Source organism: Gallinula chloropus (assembly GCF_964237585.1).
Source record: "Gallinula chloropus genome assembly, chromosome: 15".
Classification (NCBI taxonomy): Eukaryota; Metazoa; Chordata; class Aves; order Gruiformes; family Rallidae; genus Gallinula; species Gallinula chloropus.
This window is the reverse complement of record NC_140100.1, coordinates 5,203,290-5,228,261: the sequence shown is the minus strand read 5'-3', so window position 1 is coordinate 5,228,261 and position 24,972 is coordinate 5,203,290. Positions and strand designations below refer to the sequence as shown.

Below are 24,972 nucleotides of genomic sequence, written 5' to 3'. Positions count from 1 at the left end.
TGCCATTGGTGGGGGGACCTAGAGGTACTGGGGGCAGTTTGGAGGTAGCTCAGGGCCTGATCTTGCAAAGGGCTGAGGATCTCTAGCTCCCTGCTTTGCTCTCAAAGGCTGTGGCAGTGCTGGCGCCCCAAGGCATCCTGCTGCTGAGCCCAGCTGCAAAGGCTGACGCTGCACGCTCTGCTCTTTGGGGGCTGAGGGAAGGTGGCCTGTGACACTCACCTGCAGTGGTGACACAGCCACACACACGTGGGACCCCAGGCTTCAGCGCTGGCTTTGGGAGGTGTCCTCCTGGCACGTACAGTGCCACGTCCTCGCTGTACCCACAGCGCTGACTATTTCCCTGCTGTGCCACACTTGCAGCAGCCCCTGGGTGCTGTTTGGCCAACTGGATGCCACCTGTCCCAGCCCCTGTGTTTCTTCTTCCATGCACAGACAGACCTGTACTCTGGGGCCCTCTTCGTCCAAGTCTGCCTGGGCTGGGACCTTTACCTTTCCACCATCCTGATGCTGGTGGTCACGGGACTCTACACCATTGCAGGTAGGTTGCTCTTTCCTCTCCGGTTGAACCACACCACTTACACCCCTGCTTTGATTATTTTTATATATAATTTTTCTCCTGGAAGGTCTCTGGGGACTTGGGAGGGTTGATATTCCCTGCCCTACCAGCCAGTATCCAAACATCCTTCCCAAGCATCAGCTCAGGCAGTGACTCAATGCCCAACCTCTCCTTTGTCATTACTGCTTTTCACTTGTGATAACTCCTCCTCCCCCATGCAGTAAGCTGCTTTTTGTATGTCTACCTATTAGTAACAGCAACACTCAGGGCTTCTCCTCTTGCACAACTGTTACTATGGAATCTACAACCTGGTTACCCCTCTGCCCAGCTCCTTTCCCTCCCGCTTGCCCTGCCTGCAACGCAACCTGCTGCCCTCCCTCTCCAAAGCTTTTTGGGACTATTTCTTGCCCATGCTCCCCCCCATCGTGGCACAGGCTATTTATGTGCAGTGTCAATCCTTAAGTTTCATTTGTGATCCGGAGGTGATGAGGGTTTGGAGCTGGATTTGGAAATTGTGGGTTCCTGCCTTGCCATCCCACTCTCAGACTGTGGGACTGTGTATCCTTGGCAGCCCTTTGGGTTATCATTTTGGCTGGTACTTCCCCATCCCCTGGTAGTGCCAGTGGAGACACCCAGCAGTAAATTCTCCTTAGCTATCTCACCCCAGTCATTAAAACGGGAAACAGGTTTAGGTAGATCCAAAACAGGGTGGATTTTGCAAGACTTTGGTTTTAAGCAAATCCCATCTCGGGTTTTTTCCTGCCCACGAGGCTTGTTGTGAAGTGAAGCATTTCTGTGAGCTCAGGCAACGGTGTGGTCCTTGCGTCACCCCAAACCTGAGAACAGCCTTCCAGATCCCAGGCATGGCCAGGGATGGTGCAGCCCTGAATTCCCAGGATGTGAGTTGGTGACTGGGGTTGAAACTGGTTCAATTTTTGACCCGTTTTCTCTAGCTCTGCTATTTATTAATGCTTTTGTTCAGGTGCTGAGTAATTGCTTTCTGACTAGGTGAACAGGTCCTGGGTTTGCAACAGGTCCGGAGGGAGAGCTTGGAATGGGAAGGGAGAGTCTAGAATGGGAAGGGAGAAATGTTGGCTGGGTGGCCAAGGGGGACCCTGCTGAGCACCAGGTTGGGAGGGAGGAGAACTGAGGGGTGTACCAAGGGACAATGTGGCTTAGGGAGAGGTGGGGATAATGATGAGATCAACATCTTGAATGTGGTCTGCTTGCCGGAGCACCCAAAGGGCCAGGGATGGAGCTGGATGGTGTCCTCCCAACTGTGTGCTGCTTCTCCCTCCCTCTCCTGCCATCCCTCGGCTCCCCTTCCCCACCCTGGGTGAGACTGCAGCCCCTGCGGCTCTCAGCTGCTCCCCCCACCCCATCTGTGGGGATGCTGTTGCCCCTTGACACCAGACCTGCTGGGGAGCTGTTCCCCCTGCCTGACCCCACTGCACCCACCCCCCAGCCGCAGTGCCAACAGTCTGAGGCGGGTGCCAGGCGTGTCCCCGCGAACACGGGCAGCTTTATTGGGGCTTCACAACCGCGCCGAGCCCGAAGCCGGTGGTGCTGCTGACCTTGTGCTTCCTCTCGTGCAGGGGGGCTGGCAGCTGTCATCTATACTGATGCACTGCAGACGCTCATCATGGTCCTGGGAGCCGTCGTGCTGGCAGTGAAAGGTGAGAGCTAGGAGAGCACAGATCCTCCTTCCAGGGGGACCTTCTCTCCCCCACTCGGGCGGTTTTGGAAATAAATAAAGACTCATTCTGAGCAATTTTGTGGCCAAGATGCCCAGCAGGACTTTGGCCCATAGCAATCACCTAAAGAAAGTCTGTGGTCTGCCTGTGTCTTCACTGACACTGTGCTTCCCCATATGTGCCTTCCTCTGGGTGAAGATGCCACAGAGTCTCCCCCTGGACCCCCAGCACTGGTCACCTTCCCATGGTCGTCAGGCTCTGTATGTTTGCCCTCTAGTCCGTGCACTCTGAGCCCCTTACTGGGTGTTTGGCAGCACAGCAGCATTTCCAGTTTCGCTCCAGGACACTTGCAGTGGTGTTAGGGTGGGATCTTCAGATGGGATCCTGCTGCATGAGGACGTGGCAGAAGGTGGTGCCGGTACGAGACGCTGCAGCAGGGGATTTCCTGGAGCTGCAGAGCACAGTGCTGCGACTTCCTCCTGGTTGGAGCAAGCGTGGCTCATCCCCAGCCTTTTCTGAACACTCAGCACTGTTGTGTCTCTGTGCACTTGGCCACAGAGCACCCTTGCGAGGCTGGGAGCTGTTGTCTGCCTTGTTCTGCCACCAGAGCTCTTGGCCCTCGGGAGTAGGAGGCAAAAAGTCAGGTCCTGGCTTCAAAGGCAAGAGTTTAACTGCAGAGGATGATTTCCAAAGGTGTTCTTGAGATGATTCCCACCATCTGGAGAAGTCTGCTTAGGCAGGCAGGTAGGAAAGGCTTTGACCTGAAGCAGCACAGGAGCTCTGCTGTGGAGGTGGGAGCAGCTCCAGACCTGCAGCGAGCCCAGTCTCACAGCTGCTTCCCTGTGCAAAAGCAGAGCTGGCTCCTGGGTGAGCCCTGTACGCAGCAAGGTATATTTACAAAAGCCAAATGAAAGGGCAGACACTTCCTGGAGGAGTGACAGTATTCCCAGCGACCCAGCCAAAATGAGGAGCTGTGCCAGGCAGAGGAGCGTTCCCTGTCCAAGCAGATCTAAGTGGTGACCACAGCCTCTGTGTTAGGTGAGGTGCTTCCATGTCTCTGATTGTTGAAGCTGAATCTGCCCACGGGAATCTCTGGAGTGTGTCTCTGGCAGGCTTGGCCAGGTGCAGCAATACAGGTCCTGGAGTAGGAGGGCAGAGAAGCAAGGCCTGGAAATCCCCTCTGGTGACTGCAGAGCCCGGCTTCCCTGGGCTCTGCCAACCTGTAAGCATGTGCAGGGAGGCGAGGCAGGGGGATGGATCCAGAGGAGCCAGAAGACAAGCTGCTGGGCCAAAAGTTTTTTAACTTGGGTCTTGGGAGACCTCAGGATCTGGAGGCTGGTATGAGAGCTCAGTTATCTCCAGCTCTTGTCAAGCTCATCGTAATCAAGGACACTCCATGTTTCACCTTGTTCATACCATGACAGCTGCAGCAGTGATGCTGATGCTCATCTGCTGAGCTGTGAGTGCCTGGGGTCTGTTCTGCCCAGGCCATCACCTCCTCTGCTGCCACTGAAGGGACAAAAAGGCACATTGCATCTCCTGAGAAGGGTTGTGCAAATCCTTGTGGGTGTGATGCTGGGCAGAGCATTCTCCAGTTGGACAACAAGAGGGTGCAGATGGAGGGGGAATTACCAATCCATTTCACTTAACAGAGAGCCCAGGGGTTGTTTCAGCAGGTGCTGGTGGCTCTGCTCGGCTCCGGCATCGCAGGTAGGAGTGGCCATGCCACCCTGCACCCGCTCAGTGCTCAGGATGTCAGTCCTAGTGGGGCCTGTGGGCTGCAGGCTGGCATCTGCAGGCTGAGCTCCTGCTGCTGCCCCGAAGGGTTTCGCCTGCTCTTCTGTCCCAGCAAGTGTAGGTGTCGTGACTTGCCAGCATACACTTTTGGGAAGGGAGCAGGCCCACACCCCCGGGCACAAATCTCTGCTTTCAGTGTTCACCCTCTGCCTCTGGAGAGCTTTTGTTGGTGCCCAACGCCCATGCAAAGCTTGGGAGTAGCCTGTGCCTGGATAAACCAAATGCTGGAGGGTGGCCAGAGCTGCTTGCACAAGAGCAGGAGGAGTTGATGAATGCTGACTCCCTGTGAAATGCAGGGGTCCAGCGTGAAGGGTGGTGATGATGCCCCTTCGCAAACTCCCCAAAAAGGCTCAGGCCAGGGATGCCCTGGGCTGGGAACTGGTGTGCAGGTCAGTGGTGTAAATGGCTGGGCTGCAGGGAGGGGGCTGGCCTGGGCCAGGAGGGCACAGTGGAGCAGGATGGGTGTCTTGGGAATTGGGATTTGCTCAAACTGGGATTTGATGGTGATCCCAGTATCTAGCACCTGATGCTGGAGGAATTTGCTCTCCATGCAAGGCAGCATGTGGACATGGTCCTGCAGGAGGGAAACTTCTCAGGACCATGTTTCCAACCTGTTGGAATGCTGCTGTGTTGGAGGGGGCTGAGCTGGGTGCCTGGACAAAAGCCCGTGGGGGTGGGCAGAGCAAAAGGGATGCAAGATGGGACAGGTGGGCCAGTCAGGGGAAATCCACCAAGGGATGCTTATGTGTCTTGCTTTGAGTCTCCTGCCATGAGACAGGGAGGCCCTGGAGCCTCTTCTCCTGAGCGTCAGCAGCTGCCATGGGTACAGGGGGTGCCAACACACCTTCCTGCTTATGTCTTCCATGGCTGCTGCATGGGTGGCCGTGGCACACGGAGGGGAACAGGGTGGTGCCTCCCTCCTCTCCCTTCTCCAAAAAAGTGATGCCTCTGGCTGCAGAATTCTCCTGCTGGAGGTACTGGAGGAGCTGCAAGGAGTGCTCAGCCCATGCTCCCTGGGGTGGGGAGGCGGTGGGGGGGCCAGAGCAGAGCCTGGGGCTGGCTGGCAGCTGCTGCCAGGGGCTGGTGGCTGTGGCACAAGTGGAAGCAGCACCATGGCAGCTGCCAAAGGCGCAGGGGCTTGCTTGCTAGGGCTTGTTCATGGCACACGCTCCTCAGCAGGGCTCAGATGAAGACCCAGATCTTGGATCCCACTTCCTAGGAAAAATGTAGTGAAGAAACTCTTCCCCCCACCCCCTCACTGGCTGGAGGTTTGGGGATGGAGCAATGTGGGGGGTGCTGGGGAAATGCTCTGAGGAGTGGAAAATGTTTGGCTGCACGTGTGCTAAGGTACCTTGACCTGTAGTATATCAAGTCAAAGACTACCTAATCCTGCATTTTCACGGTCCTGGGTGAGTTTCCCCTGGTCTGGGACCAGGGATCTTTAATAAACAGGTTGCTTTAACAGTACAAGGTCAAAAGTGGTGAGTCTCTCGAGGAGCCTTTGTCCCAGGACATGGGTCACCCTCCAAAGTGAGGGCAAACTGTAATGGGACCTGCTGTGCAAAATGTTACTAGAAGAGTCTCTTAAATCACTAGAGGAAGACATGGCTGCAAACCAGCCCTCCCTCTCCAGGCAGCACTTCTGGGTTAAATTGCCAGCTGATCTCACAGACCGCCAGGTTTTTCTCAACTCTGATCAACCTCTCCCAATGATGCTTTCCAGCTTTTAATGAGATCGGAGGTTATCCCAACCTGGAAGAAGCCTATTTAAAATCTGTGCCATCCAAGATTGTTCCCAACACTACCTGCCACCTGCCCAGAGCGGATGCAATGCACCTCTTCCGAGACCCAGTCTCTGGAGACCTGCCCTGGACTGGGATGACTTTTGGGCTGTCTGTCATGGCCACGTGGTACTGGTGCACTGACCAGGTAAATGTAAACAAGGTTCCCCTGTCCCATGTAACACGGTGTTGCCTGGGGTCCAGGCACACTCTACTACCACTCTCGCCCTGGAAGTCCACCTGCATCAGCACTTAGTGGTCCTTCTGGCTGGTGGTCTCAGCGGGCTTCTTTTTGGAGTCAATAGAAGCACCTGGGGCTCCTGCAACCCTGCTCTTGAGGTGCTTGGACTGGGACAGTTTGGAGAGCGGGATGCCAAGGGGTGTCCTCATCTCCTCGGCTGTCTTCTGGCTTTCTGGAAGGGAGGTTAAGCGCTTGCTTGATGCTCTGGGGTTGCTTGGTGAGAGGTGGCTGGGCTGAGGGGACTTGCTGGGGCTGAAGACTTTGGTCTGCCAGAAGTGCTGGCTGCCTGCGATGGTCTTTTTGGGTTCGGCTCCATCCCCTCTGTACTTGGTGGCCCCGAGGGGTTTCTCATGTGTTGGGGAGCAGGAGACCTCCTTGCCTTGCTCTCTGCCTGCGGGGTTCCTGGCTCGGTAGCGGTAGATGTGCATCCCCTGTTAAAGAGCAGAGAAAGCGGTGAGCCACTGCTGTTGTGAGGATGCTGTTTCCCTGCAAGGACACCCCCTTCACACATCTGTGCTGTGGACTTGGTCCTCATGGACAAATCCCTCAGCCACTTGGTGTACTCCCTTGCCCAAACTCTTCTGAGAGCAGCGTTGCCTCAAAACTACCTTGGGCTTTAACCACTGCAGCTCCTCTGACCCCTTGCTCTGGCAAAGCACCGTCTGCCACACAGCAGCATCTCAACAGCCACTTCATGGCTGCCTGGAGATCCAAGACCAAGGATGCCAGCAGCATCTCAACTTTGTCTTTCTAGCAGCAGCCTGAACACCTGCCTTAATCATCTGAGTGCTCATTTCAGGGCCCAAAGAGCATTCAGTCACCCAGACCCAACCTGTGGGGTTAGGTGGCTACCAAGATTAGATGAAAGGATAGAGGGGTGGGAGAAGAGGTGGGATCAGGAGAAAACAGCGAGCTGCAATGCTGCTGCGGGGGTGGCTCTGATTAGCTGGGTTGAGAGATGTGTTTGGATTGGGTCTGAGCATCGTTAATCTCAATTCTGGACTGGGTAAGGCCTTCATGCGTGGCTGTGGTCACCAGATATTTATCTTCCTCTTTGGGCGTGTCTGTGCCGCAATCTGGAGGTGTGATTGCAGCCCGTGCAGACGTCCCGGGTGAGATTGGATCTGGGGAGCGCAGGTGCTGATGGCAGGAGGAGCTGGGGCTGGGAGGCTGCAGAGCAGGCTTGCTGACCTGCCCTGCTGCAACCCCCACTGTGCCATGAGTGCTGCATCCCCACCGTGCCACTGGCATCTTCTCGCTGCTCAGTTATTTAATCCTGACATCCCAGTATCCTCTCTCACCCTCCAGCAGGCACCTCCTGCTTTGGCCAGGAGGGCTGTGCTAAAGCAGTTTAGCTTTTAGGTGATGCTAGATTGATTTAACTAGATCACTGAAACTCAGTGGTAAGGTCTGAGGCCTCTTCAGGTGGGAAGGACTAACGGTGATTTAGCTCCTCTCCCTTTGAGGTCATTATGTGCCTGATGTGGTGCAGATGGAGCCTGAGCTGGGTGGTGGGTCCTGTGGCTCCTGATAGGCTCTGGTTCTGGTGCAGAAGTTAAACCACAGCTTCCCTGAGCATCCCACCCCAGGAACTGGCATACATCCCACCCACCAGTGGCAGGAGCCAGTGCTTGCTCAGGAGCAGCTGAGTCCTGCTGGGTGCTGGGCACTTCTCTCTAAGCCTTGGGGAGAGTGTGAGCTCTTTTGAAGTCAGTGTTTCCTATGGATGTTGCCTGTTTAACAGAGACTGCCTCAAAGCCCAAGGGCTGGCCGTGTTGTGGATGGACACAGCTCAGCCAGAGCTGTGAGGTATGATGGTTTGAGCAGTGTGGGTGCTGGGGTTGTGGTAGGTGGAGGCTGGACTTGGTGTCCCCTTTCATTGTGGGCCCTCTTTGGGGAAGATATTGAATAGAAGGGGCAAGAGGAGAGAGGATGGTGGTGAGGAATAGTTGATACTGCCAGGAGGACACCCTGCTGTGGTTGCACTGGGCTTTTGTGGTGCTATAACACCAACCTGTTGCTGGTCTGGAGAGAAACCAAGCTGGTGGGTTGGGTACACATCTACGATGCATTTGGAATCTTGTGTTTGGGCCCAATTCCCAGAGGCTCCAGTGTTTGGAGATGTCTGGGGTGCAGTTTGGCAAGGAAGAGGCTGATGGAATAGGAGATGTTGGTGGCTGCTCAGTGGTTCTTCCTGCCTCTCCCACAGGTCATCGTCCAGCGGTCACTCTCTGCTAAGAGCCTGAGTCATGCCAAGGCCGGTTCCATCTTGGCCAGCTACCTGAAGATGCTGCCCTTGTTCATTATCATCATGCCAGGGATGATCAGCAGGGTCCTGTACCCAGGTAAGGGCTCAGCTATGTGGGCATGGACCTGGTGGGGTGGCTATTTTGTTGTCACTCAGTATGAATGGGGTGGACATGACATGACTTGTCTGGAAACCTCTGCTCTGCACAGACCAGGGGTCTCTGCAGGGTGGAGAGGACAGGACTTGAGTGTCCCCAACTCTCTCCTTGTGCTGGCCGTGTGTCAGCCAATGCTGCCATACCCCATGAACTGTGCAGCTGGGTGCCAACAGGGCTGTGTGTGTTTTGGCAAGGCAACGCTCTGGGCCTGAGTTGGGTCATAGAACCATAGAATCCCAGACTGGTCTGGGTTGGAAGGGACCCCAAGGATCACAGATCTCCAACCCCCTTGCCACAGGCAGGGACACCAACCTCCAGGCCTGGAGCTACACAAGGTTGCTCAGGGCCCCATCCAACCTGGCCTTGAACACCTCCAGGGATGGGGCAACCCTGAGCAGACTGTTCCCTGGACCCTGTTCCAGGATCCTGTGTTCTCAGTGTGATGGAAAACCTGATGTTTGCCCTGAGTGAGCCTCCACCTGCGTTTTGGGCTACCCTGGGCCAGCACATCGGAAATGTGGGCTCAAAATAGAAATGTTTGGTGGGGGTTGATGGAGCTATTCCTGTTGGATTCGAGGTTTCTCAAGAGTTAATCAAGGATTGCTTTGGGCTGTTCTTTTTACACATGGGAGAAACTATTTTCTGCATGTTTCAAGCAGCTGAGTGCTGGCTTCCCTCACCCTGATGGTGTGTCAGTGGTGACACCCTTTTATCAAAGGGCTGGAATGAGTTATTGCAGGAACACTGATGTACCTGGCCACCCTGAGCACAGTGGCACCTGGGCCCTGGGTCACAGAGCATCAAAGGGCTCACTGCTCCTCACCCTGCATGGCTCCGTGGGGCATGAGAGGATGTTTGATGAATGAGGATTAAAACCCTGCTCTGAGCTCTGTGTCGCTGGCTGGGAAGGGAGAAGCAAGAGGACTCTGGGCTAGAAAATTTAATTCCCTGTAAATACAGATTAGATGCTCAGCTGGGGTAACCTCAGGTGGCTTCAGCTGCTGATTTAGCCCTGTGGGGGTTTGAATGCCCCGAAACCAGCCGGTGGGGAGCCTTGAGACTTGGTTGTGGTGCAAGAACTGCAGCACTTGGGTAGAAATAGGGGAATGACCCTGCGATCCACCTGCCTGGATGGGGTGATGCTCCCGCTGCGGTGGGGATGCGAGCATGGTGCCCTGTGCTTCAGCAGTGGGGGTGCAGGTGTGCACCCCGTGGTCTTGCATGGGGTGCTGGCACGCACCCTGTGGGGTGACAAGGTCTGGTGTCACTCATGGATCAGCCACAAAGCTGCTGACTACAACGCTCGCCCACAGAGGTTGCTGTCCCTGTTTCTCTGCTGCCTTGCTCTGCCTAATTATGTGTCCGAGTGCTTTTACTTTGATGCTAATCATCATTGCAAGGAGCTAGAAAACAAGCCTGAGAAGGACACGCCTGCACGCACAGTCTGTCCCTGGCTGGGCATGATGCCACTGCTGATGGGCTGTGGGACAAAGCCCAGCAGCTCCAGGCGCAGCCGTACGGAGCCACTGGGCTCCATCCCACAGCCCAGTGCCATGGGATAATCTTTAATTCCCAAAAACCTCCCCTTTGCCAGCTGTTCCAATTGCACCCCCAGACACCAAGAGCTGTGGCAAAGCCACAAGCCTTCCTGACCAGAGAGCACCTCTTGGGTGACTCCTACCACCGCTGCGTGTAGGGCGTTATTCCCCTGTATGGGTAGTCTGATCTCAGCATCTAGGACGCGACACCAAAGCTAGGGATGATACCACGCCTCGGATGAGCTGGCTGGGTCACCTCCAGGTTTGCAGCCTTTGTAGGGTGGGGAAATATAGGGAAGGTTATAGCAAAAAGTCCTACCTGTGCAGCACTGCTGGGGTAGGAGCTGTTGCCATCCAGGATGGTGCGGGGCAGCACACACCTAATCTCCACGGCGTTGCTCCTCCTCTTTGTTCCATCCTCCATGTGGACGTGCTTCAGGGACGGAAGGCTCCCCAGGGGGCTGAGGAAGGTGCCCCGGCTGATGTGAGGGTCACTGAGCTTCCTCTGCACGGGAAGGATCTCCCCGTTGTGGGTGACGTCCGAGTTGGTTCGCCGGAGGGGCCCATAGCGATCCCGCACCTCGAAGTACTCATCGGAGATGGAGGAGGCATTGGAGCGGCGGTAGCTGTGGTCAGCAGAGCTGCTGGAGTAGCTCTCCTGGTCACTGAGAGTGATGTACTCCTCTTCCTCTTCCTCCTCCCCTTCTCCCAGCCCGTTGTGGGCGCAGGGAGGCCCTTTGTCCTCCTGTGGCACCGTCACTGGCCGGTCTGGCTGGAGATGGCAGGTTTCTAATGAAGCTCCACTGGGCTTCTCCTCTGGCTCCTGCTTTGAACCCTTGTGGCTGTCTGGCAGGGGTTGTGTGTCACCCTCCATGGCAGTGCTGCTGTCACAGGGTGTAATGACTTTGGTCATGAGGACACCAACGGGGATGGTCCTTGGCTTTGGAACTGGGGGCTTGATGTCCTCTGGCATCTCCTCTGGTGGCTTCAAGCAGTGTTCCAACGGTGACGTGGTAAACGTTCCCGTTTGCTTCGTCGTCCAGCTGGCGCCTTCGATGGGGCTGGTAGCAGGGGCTGCAGGAGCTTCCATGGGGGTCTGTGGGATCTGTCTTTGGCAGGGGGACACCAAAGGTTGCTCTTGGTCTGAGTTTTTCTTGGCCTCCATCTCCCTGTTCTTCAGCATCTGCCGGTGCTGGGCGCTGGCCTGGGAGACGTCGCAGACTTTGATGCGGTTCATCTGTGAGAGCTTCACGTTCTTTATCTTGGGGTCAATAATGTTGATGTAGCCCAAGACTTCGCTCCCGGGCTCGGGGTCAGGCTCAACCCATGTGGGCAGATAGTCAAACATGTTGGCTTTCTCCAGATTCAGGAGGCCAGGGTGGATGAGCAGGGAGAGATCTGCCATGTCTCCGTGCCTGTCGCCTGCCTGGCCCTCAGGCAGGGCTTTGCCTTTGTTGTCTGCTTTCTGGTTTTTGTCCTGATTCTCTGATGAAGTCTTGCTGATCTGGTCGGCGCTCTTTGCCTTCACCAGGGCGTATTTAGGGTTTATCAGCTTCTTCACCACAGCGTTGGCAGGGGTCACCGGCACGATGGAGGGCAGTGTTACCGGCTCAGGTTCTGGCTCTTCACCCATGGAGATGGACTTGAGGCTCACCCCCTTGGACATGAGGTAGAGCTCCTGGAACTGCTTGTCAAAGGCCTCCACCACTTGGCCCGAGAGGACTGTGATGACGTTTCGGTCTGTCCTTGCTGCGGACCAGGTGAAGCTGGAACAGAAACACATTGGAAACTCTCTGAGTGCTTGCTGGTAAATAACACGCCTCTCCCCAGCCCTGGCTTCCCCTGAGGGATTGATGGTGCTAGCAGGGACATGATCTCGCTGTAAACATTAATAATAATGAGATTGAAGAAATAGCTCTCATCCCAAATTAGAATGAAGGGCTGAAGTCTTGAGCACCCTTGAACTTGAAGTCAAAAGAAAACGTGTTTGATGTGAGCCAGTTTTTCCCTTTGTTTTTGGCTGCTTTTCCTTTCTCCATTTGGGTTAGTTAAGAAAAGCAACTTGTAAAAGGGTGTGGGTTCTGTTGTGGCCTGGAAGTAGGAAATGTTTCGGTTCCATGCCTGTGAAACTTGTCTGAAACTGAAAAGCTCATTGAGATGGGTCTGTTTCCACCAAGACAAGTTTTCATTTGGACAAATAGGCTTTGTGTAGGAAATGTTTAACTGGAAAACCTGAGGTCAGCAGGAGAGTTGGGACTGGAGTTCAGTGGTTTTGTCCATCCTTGTGCTTACCACAACCAGTGGTAGGAGCACTTGGTGTGTCCCACCACCTCTGAGAAGGAGGGGCACCCTGACCTGGCTGTGGGGTGGTGGGGACCCCTTGGGTCCCACTCCAAATCTGAGGCTGGCTTTGCAAAAATCATGTCCCAGTTTAGGAGGAGGGGGAGCAAGTCTGGGACAAGATCCTGGGGCCAGGCTGGGCAGGGGCCAGGTCTTAGTCTACACCAGCCCTTTGACCACCGCTTCCGTGGGGTGGGCAAGAGGAGACACCACTGATTACCTGTAGGATCCACACATGGCCCGGTCCCCATCCACAAACATGAACTTCTGGGCCAAAGCCCCTTTGAACTTGGTGGCTGAACGGGTGAAAAACTCTGTCCCCCCTGTACTCCGGACTCGCAGGTTCTGCAAAGCAAAGGCAGGAGTGTGAGCAGGAGCAAAGGGCTGGTCTGCCCTCTGAGCATCACCCCTCTGAGGATGGGGAACTGCTCCCCATGGCAGGCTCAGGGGAGGCCGTGGCGATGGGAAGATAAAATAACTTGCTCAGGGCCACACAGTGAACCAAGGACTTGGCTTCAGGAATTTCCAGCTTTGCCCATGTGTGGGGCAGTGCTTTCTACCTCTTGAACTCGGCGCTGCCGTGTCCGTGGGTGAGCAGCGTGTGATAACCTCCCAGGCGCTTCCCACCTCCCGTGATTTATGCAAATCCCATGATGGGAGAGGTGATTCTTCACCTGCTCCCCAGCGGGACATATACAAGGGGTTTTAGGGGAAGGTGGGGACCCCAGGACAGTGGAAGGTGACCCGATAGCAGGGGCTTTGTTCTGGGTTTCCCCTGTGTTCCTATAGCTGAGCATCTAACCATGGTTTTAAGGGTGGGTGGGGGAAACATCTTTTCACCCTCAGGAAACGAAACCCAGGCACGTGGGCCGACAGGGCACGTCCCACAGTGGCAGTGGCCAGTGAGTGGGGTGTCCTTCCCCCAGGGAGCCCAGGCAGGGAGGGGCAGCTCTGACTCTGAAAAAAAAATGCTTTTACCCTCAGTCTGGCTCCTGCCTCTGTGCTTTTCTCTGGAGGGCACCAGCATATTTTTGCAGCTGAGCAGATAGCATCTTTCACTGCAAATAGTCTCCCTGGGGTGGGGAGAAAATATTTTTCTTATGAAAGCACCTACATTCCTCCTGTTCCTGCTGGGATGTGGGTAATGCCATTGCTGAAGGCACTGTGTCATCACTAGGTCGTGGCCTCTGTGGCATTTGTCCTCCTCACCTCCAGCCTTCCTCATCTGCTTCTCTGGGGTCTCCTCTCTCCCCGCAGACCATGACCTGGCACAGCCCTGACCCTGGGTATGAGCCAAGCTCAGGCACCCCTGGTCCCCACTCCCATGTGCCTGGGAGGATGGATGGTGATTGGAAGCTGGTTTTGATGTGATGCAAAGGCTTTCCTGGCTGGATTTCCAGGGAAATGTTACATGCTGAGTGAAGTTTGGGGGTTTTATAGCACATTTAGGTTTTTTTATCCTGTGATCCACCTTTTTCCTGGAATGTCTGAGGGCAGGAGCAGTGCTGAGTGTGTCCAGCGGTGGGCAGTACCAGGGGTGCTAGGGGCTGGCTGGCAAGCAGGTTGGGGTGGTGCTTCCCATCCCCATCCCATGTTGTCCCTACATGGTAGAGCCCAGGTTGGTCAGCTGCTGGCTAACGCTTGCACCCAAGGCTTGAGCCCTCTGCCCACCCTCTCTTCTCCCAGCTCTCCCAGCACACTCAGGGCCAACCCCCTGCACAAAGGCGCAAAGCAGCCATGGGATTCTTCTCAGGTAACACCCAGGGGAACAAAGCTCCCCAAAGCCAGGTGCCGGTTACCTTTCCCTTCCTCCTCACTCCTGGCCTATCGCTGCTGTTAAATAAGATCTGTTTATTCAATCTGCCACGGCGAGCGAGCGCCCAGCGTGACGGGACGCCTGGGACGGGTGAATCACTCCCCAAGCACTCGCCCAGTTGCTCAACCCAGCGAGAGAGCCTTGCCCAAGGTGGCTCGCTAATTGCTAAGCGTGGAAGGCGCTGAGATAACCGCGTTTCGTTAGCATCTCCTGGCTTGAGAAGCAGCTCCCAGACACTGCCCTAGTTTCCTCACCGCCTCCTGCCCTGCTGCGTCCCATGCCAGCAAACTGACTGCAATGCGTGGCAAATCCCAAACTTCTAGACATTTGCCGAGCTCTGCAGATGTTCTCCTGCTTTTCCAGTCCTGCCACCGGATTGCTAATGCATGAAAACACCGGGGTGCATCGGCGCTGGCTTTTCTGGTCTCGGAGAGGAAGCAGTCTGCAGGATACCAGACTCTCCAGGGAGTTTGGACGCGGGTAAAAGCTTAGCTGAGTCTGCTTTAATTGTTGTGAGCAGCAATTAAGCAGGGCTGGCAGGCTTGGCGGCAGGGGAAGGCCTAAGCCTGGCAGGCTGGGGGTCCCTGAGCCTCCCGCCCCATGTCCCAGCCCTGCTCCAGCCTGGTGTGAGGGCGTTGTGGCTCCGACGTGTTCCTGCTCAGCCAGGAGTTCACCCTCACTGTAAGCAAATTTGGTGAGCTTGCCTGGGCATGGGCCTCCCCGCCAGCCATTTGGCAGGCAGCGTGCACGGCTGGGTGACGTCAGGCGCGGAGACATCACCCTTCTGCCAAGCAACAGGCGAGGCCCGGTGACTCGCTCGCAGCTGGCGGGTGAAATGCAGCCAGGAGCTGGGTGTCTGTGAAGCCTGAAGTGAAACTGCTGGGCTGCTCCAGCGTGTTTGCATCTGATGTGGAGACCAGGCAGAGAGCTTGGAACCTTGTGGCTGGAGCAAGGGTTCCTGCTGCTGCTGCTCCTGAGGCTGATGTAACCCTGCCCTCTCCTCTGCCTCTTTATCTTGCTCTGCTTTTGCACAAGCACTGTGCAAGGTGATTTTTTTATCTACACACGGGGGTGTGTCAGGGGTTTGGGGCGTTTTGGGTTGGGGACTGAGCCCTTGCACTGCCAGGCATCCCTCTACTGCTGCCTCTTCCCTCACTCAAATCAGATCCGTGCACAGGAGCGATGTGCGTGGATGAATGTGTCGTGTGCAGGAAGATGGGTCCCACCAGGGTACTGCCCGGCGTGGGTGAGAGTGGTGAGGGCATCCTTGGCAGCACCACAGGCAGCCTGTTGCCTTCCTGCTCTGCTCCTGGCCTGGTGCTGGGGCGGAGGCCCCGGAAAAGGGGAAAATCAAGTTTTTTAATTCCAGCCTCTGACTTGCGGGAGAGCCCGAAAGCCAGAGAACCGGCGGTGGTTGCTCCTGCTGGTCCTGGCCCTGGGGCAGGAGCAACCATGGGGCTGATGAGAACACGGATCCAGCCCTGGCAGAGCATCCTGCCTCTTGTGCCTTCCTTCTTGCTGGATTATTCACCAGGAGATGAGCTTGCAGGTTTGCCCTCAGCTTTGCCGTGCCCACTCTTGTGGGACCACAGCTCCCTGAACACCCCTCTGCCCCAAAGCCAGCTTTAAGGGGTACCAGCAGCTCCCTGGGCTTTCTGCACCCAGCTTTGCTGTGCGGAAATCCATGCCCCCATCTCTCATCTGTTCCCCTCCATCCTACTGCTCCTGGATTTGGGAATCACCTTCAGCTTTGGCTACAGGAAAAATGGACTATGCTCATGCAGCACTGCCCAAAGTTTGGAGGCTGTGATCTCCCCAAGACAGGAGCGAGCAGGGCTGATTGATAGCTCTGATTCTCTCCTTGCATTGGAGGAGGTCACGCAGCCCTTACCCTTCCTTACCTTCAAGTGTCCGGCATGCATCTGGGCTCGCTCACACATCTGCAGGAAGTGCTTCACATTGGTCTCATCCAAAATGATGTAGACTCCCACTTTCCTCTTGAAGCCTGCGTCCAGGAGGTCCTTGAAGATGTCTACATCAGTGAACATGTCCATGACGACTGCAATGACCTGGGGAAGGGATAAGAGAGGTGAGTCTGGGTAGCTTGGCTGGGTGGCAACCCTGAGATGTAGGATGTGCTTGGATGAGAACTGAAACCACGTGTGCTCTCAGTCCCATTCCTCTGCTGATCCCTACAGGAGGTTTGGTCTCCAGTGGTGGCCTGTAGCATAACATGCTTGTGGAAAAATTGGTATCTGAGGGTTAATCTGAGTTCCTTGCCTTTAAGAAGCAGGGCTTCTGTCTGAGAAGTTTTGCTATTGGCACTGCCTGTGATAGGGAGCACCAGAAGGGGAAACCTGTGATGCGCTGATGTGTCTGTCTGAGGGCATGTGTGAGGGGGTTGGTGTCTCTGGGGTTGCCCTGCACGCTTGTGCTGAGAGAAAGAGTGTAAAAAAGCAGCTAGAAGTGACTCTAAGTTTGGTAGAAAGTATCAGGACACCCCTGAAGTGCATTCAGGAGCTGAAATCTCCTGCTAAAAATGCTGAAAAAGCTTTTAGTGTCTTTTATAAAGCCAGGCCTGTGTGCAAGCTGACAGGGTGGCTGGAAAACAGGCGGCAGTTTGGAGCTCCCAGCACCTGCGATGGGCTGATGTCCTAAGGCCAGGCTGCTCCTAGCAGTGATGAGGTTGGGTTCAAAGCCAGCTCTCCTCTGTGAAGCCAAACCAGCACACTGGCCAGGCAGTGCTTCTGTCACTGGGGCTGCTGCTGTCTCTCCAGGTCTTGCTGTCCAGCCCTTTCATGGCCAGGACACTGCCAGGTCCCCCAGGTGCTGCTCCTGTGGCACAGCATCACTCCCTCCTTCCTTCCTTCCTGGCTGTACCAGAGCAGAGCTGGGACAATGGTCCCCATGCAGTGACAGCAGGGCTTGGCACATGGCAGCATCACTGTCTCCAGCAAGGTGGAGCTGCCTTTGTACCCAGGGCGTCTGCTGCTTTGGTGGGGCCGGGGCGAGCCCCATGTGTGATAGGAAGGTGCATCCGCGCCATGTCCAGCTGCGCTGGGATCTTGCTGGAGCTGTTGCCTGAGCACCAAAGTTCATTCCACACCTGTGGATTTTGCCTTCCTGGAGATGGCATCGCCTGTGACGTGGGCATGAGCCATGTGCCAGCAGAGCTGCCCGCAGCACAGGGGAGCCTCTCGCTGCAGTCCCTGGGGTTGCAGTAGGGCAGCCGAGCCCCACAGCCACCTCTGCCTCCCCTCACCCCACAGAGTGGTGGCAGCCACACGGGAAACAGCTTGTCACTGGGGCACTGGCCTGGCGTTATCCTGTGCTTGGAAGCCAGTTGGTGCTCCCATCTCTGGCTGGTCCTGGAAAGTGCCCTGGCTCGGGGCTGAGGGTCTCCACTGCCCACAGCACGGGGCTGAGCCGTGGAGGACACCGGTGTGGGAGCCAGTGGGTGCCACAGGGAGACCCTGGGATGCTCCTCCCTAAGGAGGGAAGGGAATTGGGATGGTGCTGGCTGCTTGCACACTCTGGCACGTCCAGTCCAGGCTCTCAAAGCACCGAGCTGCCTTTTAATTAGTTTCATGCCACAGAAGGTGGAAAGCTCTAATTAGGGAGAAGATCGTGTGTTATGACACTGCTGGCTCTTCCCTTCCTTTACTGCAGGCAATGGGGTGAGGAGTGAGGCTGCATGGGGAGCTCCAGCCTGTGCTGTCTCCCATGCTACCCTGACCTTCCCAACCCTGGCCACATGTGAACATTCTGGGAGGTTGCTGGTGATCCAGGCAAGAGGGGACTTTACAGCTCTACCACTCGATTGTAACTGAATTCCCGTTTATCCTCACCTGAGAGCATCTCGATAGGCTTTGCCATTGAGAGGAGAAATCCTCACTCCCTTGCACACCCTTTCATGTTTTTTGTGTGTCCTCATTGTCCTGGTGGGGAAACTGAGGCAGGAACCCGGGTGCCACTTTTCATTGGCAGCCCAGCGAGGACTGCACTTGTCTCGCCAGCGATGTGAAGTGGGACAGGTTCAAAGCCACTCGTAAAGCTCAGGGCTTGGCTTCTCCATCTGCAGTGAATAATTGGGGAGGAGCTGTGCTGCCTGCCATGAGGGACACCTGAGCTGGGACGGTGTGTCCCCCCACTTGAGCATGTGAGTTCGGCTGCGGATGCTTCGCTCCTGTCTCTGACACCGATGCTCCACGTGGCTGTGGCCAGGTCTCTCTGCCCCTGCACTGGATTTTCTCTGGGAGGGGGTTGAGGGCTTATGAAATGGGGCTGATAATAGTGTTTGCTTTCATTTTGGGAGGAGAAGGGCACTGTCCCACTGTGGTCCTGGCATTCCCAAGGCTGTAGCTCGCTGCTATGGCTCTGAAGATGGGCAGGCACTTTGCAGGGACGCAGGCAGGGCACAGTGACATCCCCCATCCCAAGCATCGCTCGCTCTGGGATGGCAAGCAGGCAGCGTGCTGCAGGCAGTTGCCCAGGGCAGCTGGCTGGGGCAGTGGGGAGGCAGCCTGGCTTTCACCCGCTTGCCCACATTTTCAATCCCATCCCTCCTGCTCGGCTGGTGCATCCTGTCGCCACTCAGCGCTTCTGCTTCCCTCCCCGCCGCGTCTTGCCTGCAGGACAGGCTTGGCCTTGGTTTGTCACTGGGATCTCATGCCAGCGTGCCAACGCGCTGCCCTGGCATGGAATGGACTGTGAGGATGGTGCTGGCAGCGTTCCCCGATGCGGTGACTGTCCAGGGACCGCAGTGGTGAAATGTGCTGTGGGGCTGCTTGAGCTGGAACTTTAGCTGGGACTGGATGGGTTGGTGCCAAACTCAGGTGCAGGCTTTAATCTGCAAAGAATGGAGGTTTGTCTGCTCCAGAGGAGCAAAATCCTCTGTGCTATTTACTTCCCAGCCCAGGGAATGGGAGCGTCAGGAGCACCCTGTGCTCCAGCAAGTAAGCTTGGCACCCTTGTCCCTGTCACCCCTTCCAGGGCAGTGCTTGGCACCTGAATGCTCAGTGCCAGGGAGGTCCCTGGCAGCAGGGCAGAGGCATCTCTTCCACAGTGGCTCCTTTGCCACTGCGACATCCCGGGAACCTTCCTCATCTCTTTGTCATTCATCTGGAGGGTGCAGAGAAGACCAGCCCCAAATCTACAATCAGATCCTCCCAGTGCCCAAGTGAGTGACACTTTTCTTCCCAGGAGCTGCCAAGATCCATCGGATGCAGCGGGTGCACAAGTGCCGGATCCCAGTCTAGTTCCAAACCCCTGCTGTGGGCATCTCCATTGCATCCCCTCGGACACGGGGTGTTAGGATCCTCCTGAATGGTTCTGATGAGGGCATAAACTGCAGGATCAGGTTTTATAGAGGAAATGACAGCTCTTTATTAGCTCACTCTGAATCATCAGATAATGACTTTTGGGGCACACCACGTGGGCCTTTAATAAATTAGGCAGGCACCAAGGCACAATTAGAGGAAGCGTGTTGGGATGAGGGTGAGGTGGGACAAGTAACATTAATACTTGCTCTCCCCTGTCGACCCTTTCATCCAGGAATGGCAGAAGGTTTTGTAAACAGTAATTAATAGGGCCTCCCAACCTTTGCTGGAAGTTGCTCAGGGTAATTATATCACCACAATCTCAGTGTGGAACCTCAAGTGCAGAGAGGAGGTCAAACTCACTGCTGTCTCTGGTGGCTTTTGGCCAGTCAGTGTTTTCAGCCTGCTCTGGTTTCTGGTCAGAGAGAATCAAAATGTAGAGAAGAGGAGAAGAGGGACATCTTCCTCCCCACCCATCCTGTGAGCTTTGCAGCCCGAGGGGATCTGCATCAAGGGAGAGATGGCTGTGCCGTGGCCAGACCTGGTGAAGTTCTCCAGGGTGAAGCCTGATGGTGTACCATGTCCCTGACCATCTCCGTTCGTTGGCTGCAAGGATGGCAATATTCTGGGAGAGCAGGGACACAGCTGCACGATCCTGCTGCTTTTCTTTCCCATCTATTCCCAGAAAGGGGATAGCTGCATCCCCTGCTCCAGCTCACCTCGGTTTGCGCCTCTGCAGAGCAAAGCAGAAGCTCTGAACTCAGCAGCGTTTGGCCCCCTTCCTGAAGGCAAGTAGGTTCATCTGCACCATCAAAGCTGCCTCATGTCTCAGCTTTTGGCTCCCTTGTCTCCAGCTCTGAGCTCCTGCGAACCTACCCAGTGTCAGCCCTGCTCCCATGGGCTGTGAACTTTCCTCAGCCAGGCTGTCTGCTTGGGTGGACTTTGCTCCTCTGTGTCTGAGACAGCACCCACGTGGTGGTGTTTGGTGTGTGGCACCTGGGATCACTTCAGACTGAGTGTCTTCAACAGCAGCAGGCACAAGGGTCATCCCCTGGGATGCACTACTGAAGCTCTCCTAAGCCCGTGCTCCTTCACAGGAGGATGAGAAGCGCTGCTGCTGCCCAGTGGGATGGGACAGTCCAGCAGGGATCTCTGCAGGGTGGGCCAAGGGACACTGCAGGAAGGATGGGGCATGTGGCCAGCCTGCATGACATCAGATGGAGTGGGAGCCAGACCATCCTTCTGTCCACTCTCTGCTTCCTCAGGTAAACCCCTTCACTGCCGAGCTGCCCTGAAGATCTTCATTCTCCAATGAAATCTCTGGGTGCAGTGGGGAGACAATCTCACTTGTCAGCCCCTGTAACTCCTGCCACCCACAGACCCTGCAGACTGCATGGGTTTGAAGCATGCACCCATCTCTACATTTCCTGGGGTGCCTTAAGCTCCAAACAGGATCCTGCATGTCACCAGCAGTGTCACCAAATTTCATCACACTCACAGGGACTGTCTGGACCAGGAGACAGAGCCCAGCCCTGTTTATAGGGCATCAAGGGACTGGTGACAAACATGGCTGCACCAGCCACATCCCTGCAGCTTGGAGATGCTCCAAGAAGAGGTGGGGATGGTACAGGCAACAGGGCCTGGCAGCTGCCTGACTCAACTGCCTGGCTCTTCTGAGCCAAAGGAGGGTGGTGGGATGACTCAGGAGATGATGTTTGGGGAGGGGGGCAGGGGGGCAGGCAGGAAGCTGTGAGTAGGCATAGCCAGGCAGGAGCTGCAGGATTGGGTCAGAGGCAGCTGGAAAGACCTGAAGCTGAGACATTATTTGTAGTGGGGGAGTTATCCCATCCTCCATCCTGTGGGACTTCAGCCCTCCCTTCCCTTTGTCCTCACTGCAAAGCCCTTTGGCAGGGAAAACATTGCAGGTAAGGACAAGTCACCTCAACTTTTGTGAGGTGGTGGTAGCCAGAGATGGCTCCATCTGCAGCAGGGTGGCTCTGATCCCCTGCAACAGCTGTCCCCGTGAACCTGCTGGCTCGGATGTGTTGGGAGATCAGTTTTCCTGCCTGAGCCAGGTCTCTTTGTACTCAGATCCCTGGCCCTCTTGTCCTGGAAAGGCTAAGAAAGCTCCTTGCCACCACGCTTCCCTCTCTTCTACCAGAATCTGTGGACCCCAGCACTATCCCTGACCACCACAGGGTCTCCAGAGCCAGCTGGCCCCAATGCATCCCAGCCTGTCTTCCCTTGGCAGGATGTCCCTGTTTTCCTGCTGGAGCATCCCCAGGCTTGGAACACTCCTTCCTTGGAGCTAGATTTCTCAAGGGAGTGGACGCACAGAGTTCAAAGCGCTTCAACCACCAGCACCACGAAACCAGCAGGTACTGATCCCTCCTGTACTTCCCATCTGGAATTGGGTCACTGGGAAATACCAGTAACCTCTGCCCACCACCACTGGCCTTCAACACATGCCATCATCTCTCTCCTTCCCTGGTCCTCCTGCCCATGACACCAGCTTGACCCCATCGCTCATCCACCCCAATTCCCTCCTCCTTGGTTTGACGCCATGGGGAGGACAGGTCTCAACCCAAATCCCCTCGGCATCTCCCCAGCCTTGTCCTGCAGGTCAGCTCACAGTTTTTGTCTTAAGGCCAGGCTGAGCCCTGTGGCAATCTCAGGCCGAGCTTGACCCTTGCACACATCAGCACCAGACCAGTGGCTGCGGCTGTTTTGCCCCAGGGCTGAGTTTGGCTCCCCTGGTTCCTGCGTGTTGCCACATGCGCTCACACGGGGCTCTGGGAGTACTGCTCAGGGTGCCTGGCACCGTGGGCTCACAGCTGGAAAACAGCTCAACCCATTTTTCATGGGTGCTTCTCCTCACAGCCCTGGAGGGACCCTGGGGTTAACGATGCTGCCCTGTGGATCACGGGAAGGGTCACGTTCCTCTCAGGGAGCGTTGGACCAAGCTAACAGCATCTTTAGCAAAATCTGATCCCCCAGTATTGATTCCACCAAAGGAATGTGGGAAAACCCGAAAGCTTGACCCCAGTGCCTTGACTTGGGCAGAGCTTCCCGTGGGATGTGCATCGCCTGGCTGAGCAGGACTTTAGGATCCATCCTCGGCAGGACAGCCCGGGGCAAATCCTGCCCCATCCCTGCGGCGCACCTCACCTTCTGAGCCTGGCAGATCATCTTCCTCACCACCTCCTTGATGTGTGCTTGCCCCTCGATGGGCGGCTGCATGTAGACGGTGGCCCGGGTGACCCCACGGTAGGCGACGGTCTCGGGCCAGCCGAGGTCCAGCTGGGGGATGGAGCGGTCGGACCTCTGGGGCCAGTACTCCAGGGAGGGGGCCACATCCTGCTCATCCCCTTGGCTGTTGTGATCGCCTTCGCTCTCCCCCGCGCTGCTGCCGTGGCGTGGGATGTACTCGGAGCCGGGGTCGTACGTTTCCAACGTGTCCAGGATCTTCTTTAGTTCCAGCTCAGAGAGGAAGTCCCTGATGTTCTCCTTCTTCAGGACTTCGTAGAAGGCATCGGGGCCACGGGAGGCCAGTGCCTCCAGGGCCAGGCGTTGCTCCTCGCTGTAGAAGAACTCGGGCTTGGACTCACTGGACCTCCAGTTGACGTGGCTGTCATCCAGGCACTGCACCTGGGAGAAAGCCATGGTGATGGCACGTGTGGGTACCCTCTCCAAAGGGAACTCTGTACCCGCAGCAGGCACCGGATGTTGACAATAAACAAGGAATTATTTCCCCGTCTTTAAATACACAATTTGCTTTACTTCGCCTTCCCTGGCTCAATGTGCAGCTGAGGAAATATGCTGCTCTCTTCTCCACTGGCTTTTGCTGTGCTGGATCTCCTCACCGAGGAAGAGGATTCGGTTCCTTGCTTGCTCCTGGCTCTGCGTGGAGAGAGGGCTTTGGGTGAGGAAAACCTGGAGCTTCCCACAGCTGGGGCTGTGCAAAGGGGCAGAGACGGCCCCAGGTGCACGTGGACCACCGTGAAGGTCCTCTATCTCCAGGTCCACAACCTTCTCATCCTCCAAGGCAGCAATAATACCATAAAAGTGGAAAAACAAACAAACCCCAAGCTTACTAAAGAGCAGAGAAAAGCGGCATTTCTCAGCCCGAAAGCTGTCCGTGGTTATCGCTCCGGGAGAACTGGGTCAGCCGGTGGGTTTCGTGGCATCCAACGCCTCCGTCAGCCTCTTGTGCATCGCCCCGGCTGGCAGGTCGATTATTTGGAGCTCCTGCCAGTGTGCCGGACAGGTAACAGCAAGAAGTGAAAAGAGGAAAAGCAAAGAGAGTGATTCATCATCGCTCCGCCCTGCCCCACCTGCAGTCACATGCTCCCTTCGCAATTCCCAGCCCTCCTGCGCATTAACTCCTTCGGCTGATGCGTCCCTCCAGTCCCCTGGGACCGTGTGGATGTGGGAGGTTGAGGGGTGTGGAGGGGCCTGGGGAGAGATTTGGGTGTTTGCCTTTAAAAATACAGCGTGTGTCTCCTGAAATCTTTCCCTCTCCCAGCGTGCTGGCTGGGAGGTCAGTGTTTCCCAGGAAAGTGGCTTTGCCTCCTGGTTAACCTCTGCTGTGCTGGGAACGAGGAGCTGGGTGCTAGTGTGGGAGCTGGGATCCCAGGCGTGTCCTGTGTGGTGGCACCAGGTCACAGCTGCCATAATGGTTCAAAGGTGCACTGGGGGTTGGGGATTAGACCTTAGGCAGCATTTCGTTACTGAGAGGGCGGCCAGGCACTGGAACAGGCTTCCAGAGAGGTGGTCGATGCCCCAGGCCTGTCAGTGTTCAAGAGGCATTTGGACAATGCCCTTAATCACAGGTTGGGCTTGGTCAGCCCTGGAGTGGTCAAGGAGTTGGGATGGGTGATGGGGTAGGAAATAGAATATTCTCTTCTAAACTCTCTTCTGCTTTGTCACAAGGTTTGCAGGAGCCCTGCGGTCCCAGCACTCGATGTCGCTGTGGCAGATCACGTTAATAACTGGGAGATGGGCAAAACCCCACCCTGGATCCATCAGTTGGGTGTCACAAACCAGAAATACGGAGCTTTACACTTGGAAACTCAGCTACAGATGAATTTCAGGAATCGGGGTCAGATTCTTGCACCGATGCAAAAAGGGAAAGTGCCAGGGGCTGCGTCTCGCTGCCTGGCGTTGGAGCAGCTCAGCTGGATTCGCAGCCGCGTAAATGAGAGCCCAGCTTGAGTCAGGCTCCCAGGGCGAAGCTGCCTGTCTGCCCCAGCACTCGGCCATCAAAGGGCTCCTCTCTGCAGGCACGGTGGCCGTGCAGCATCCCTGCTGCACTGTCCCTGGCTGGGGTGCGTGTCACAGCGAAGGGCTGAGCCCGGGGAGGATTTGGGAGGACAAAGGAGTCGGAAATCTGCATAGAGGGGAGAAACTCCAGCTGGGCTTTCTCAAAGCTGGGCTGTGGCAGGCTGAGCTGGTACCTGCCCAGGTTTCAGTGAAAGCAGTGGGCT

The 24,972-nt window shown here is 56.0% G+C and overlaps 2 protein-coding genes across 2 annotated transcripts in view; one reads left to right on the top strand and one right to left on the bottom strand.

The window, feature by feature from the left end:
* Positions 1 to 24,972, top strand: part of SLC5A10 (solute carrier family 5 member 10) — a gene marked incomplete at both ends in the record, with an annotated part of 39,879 nt that overhangs the window by 8,285 nt on the left and 6,622 nt on the right. The window contains 4 exons of the mRNA XM_084271329.1: positions 433 to 538; positions 2,152 to 2,232; positions 5,771 to 5,976; positions 8,279 to 8,414. Coding sequence (XP_084127455.1) covers positions 433 to 538; positions 2,152 to 2,232; positions 5,771 to 5,976; positions 8,279 to 8,414 — 529 coding nt within the window. The remainder of the gene's footprint in view (positions 1 to 432; positions 539 to 2,151; positions 2,233 to 5,770; positions 5,977 to 8,278; positions 8,415 to 24,972) is intronic.
* FAM83G (family with sequence similarity 83 member G) lies at positions 6,081 to 23,149 on the bottom strand (the record flags this gene model as incomplete). Its single annotated transcript, XM_084271327.1, has 5 exons — positions 6,081 to 6,500; positions 10,332 to 11,778; positions 12,573 to 12,697; positions 16,070 to 16,237; positions 22,655 to 23,149. The coding sequence occupies 5 exons, from the start codon at positions 23,147 to 23,149 to the stop codon at positions 6,081 to 6,083; spliced, it is 2,655 nt and encodes an 884-aa protein (XP_084127453.1).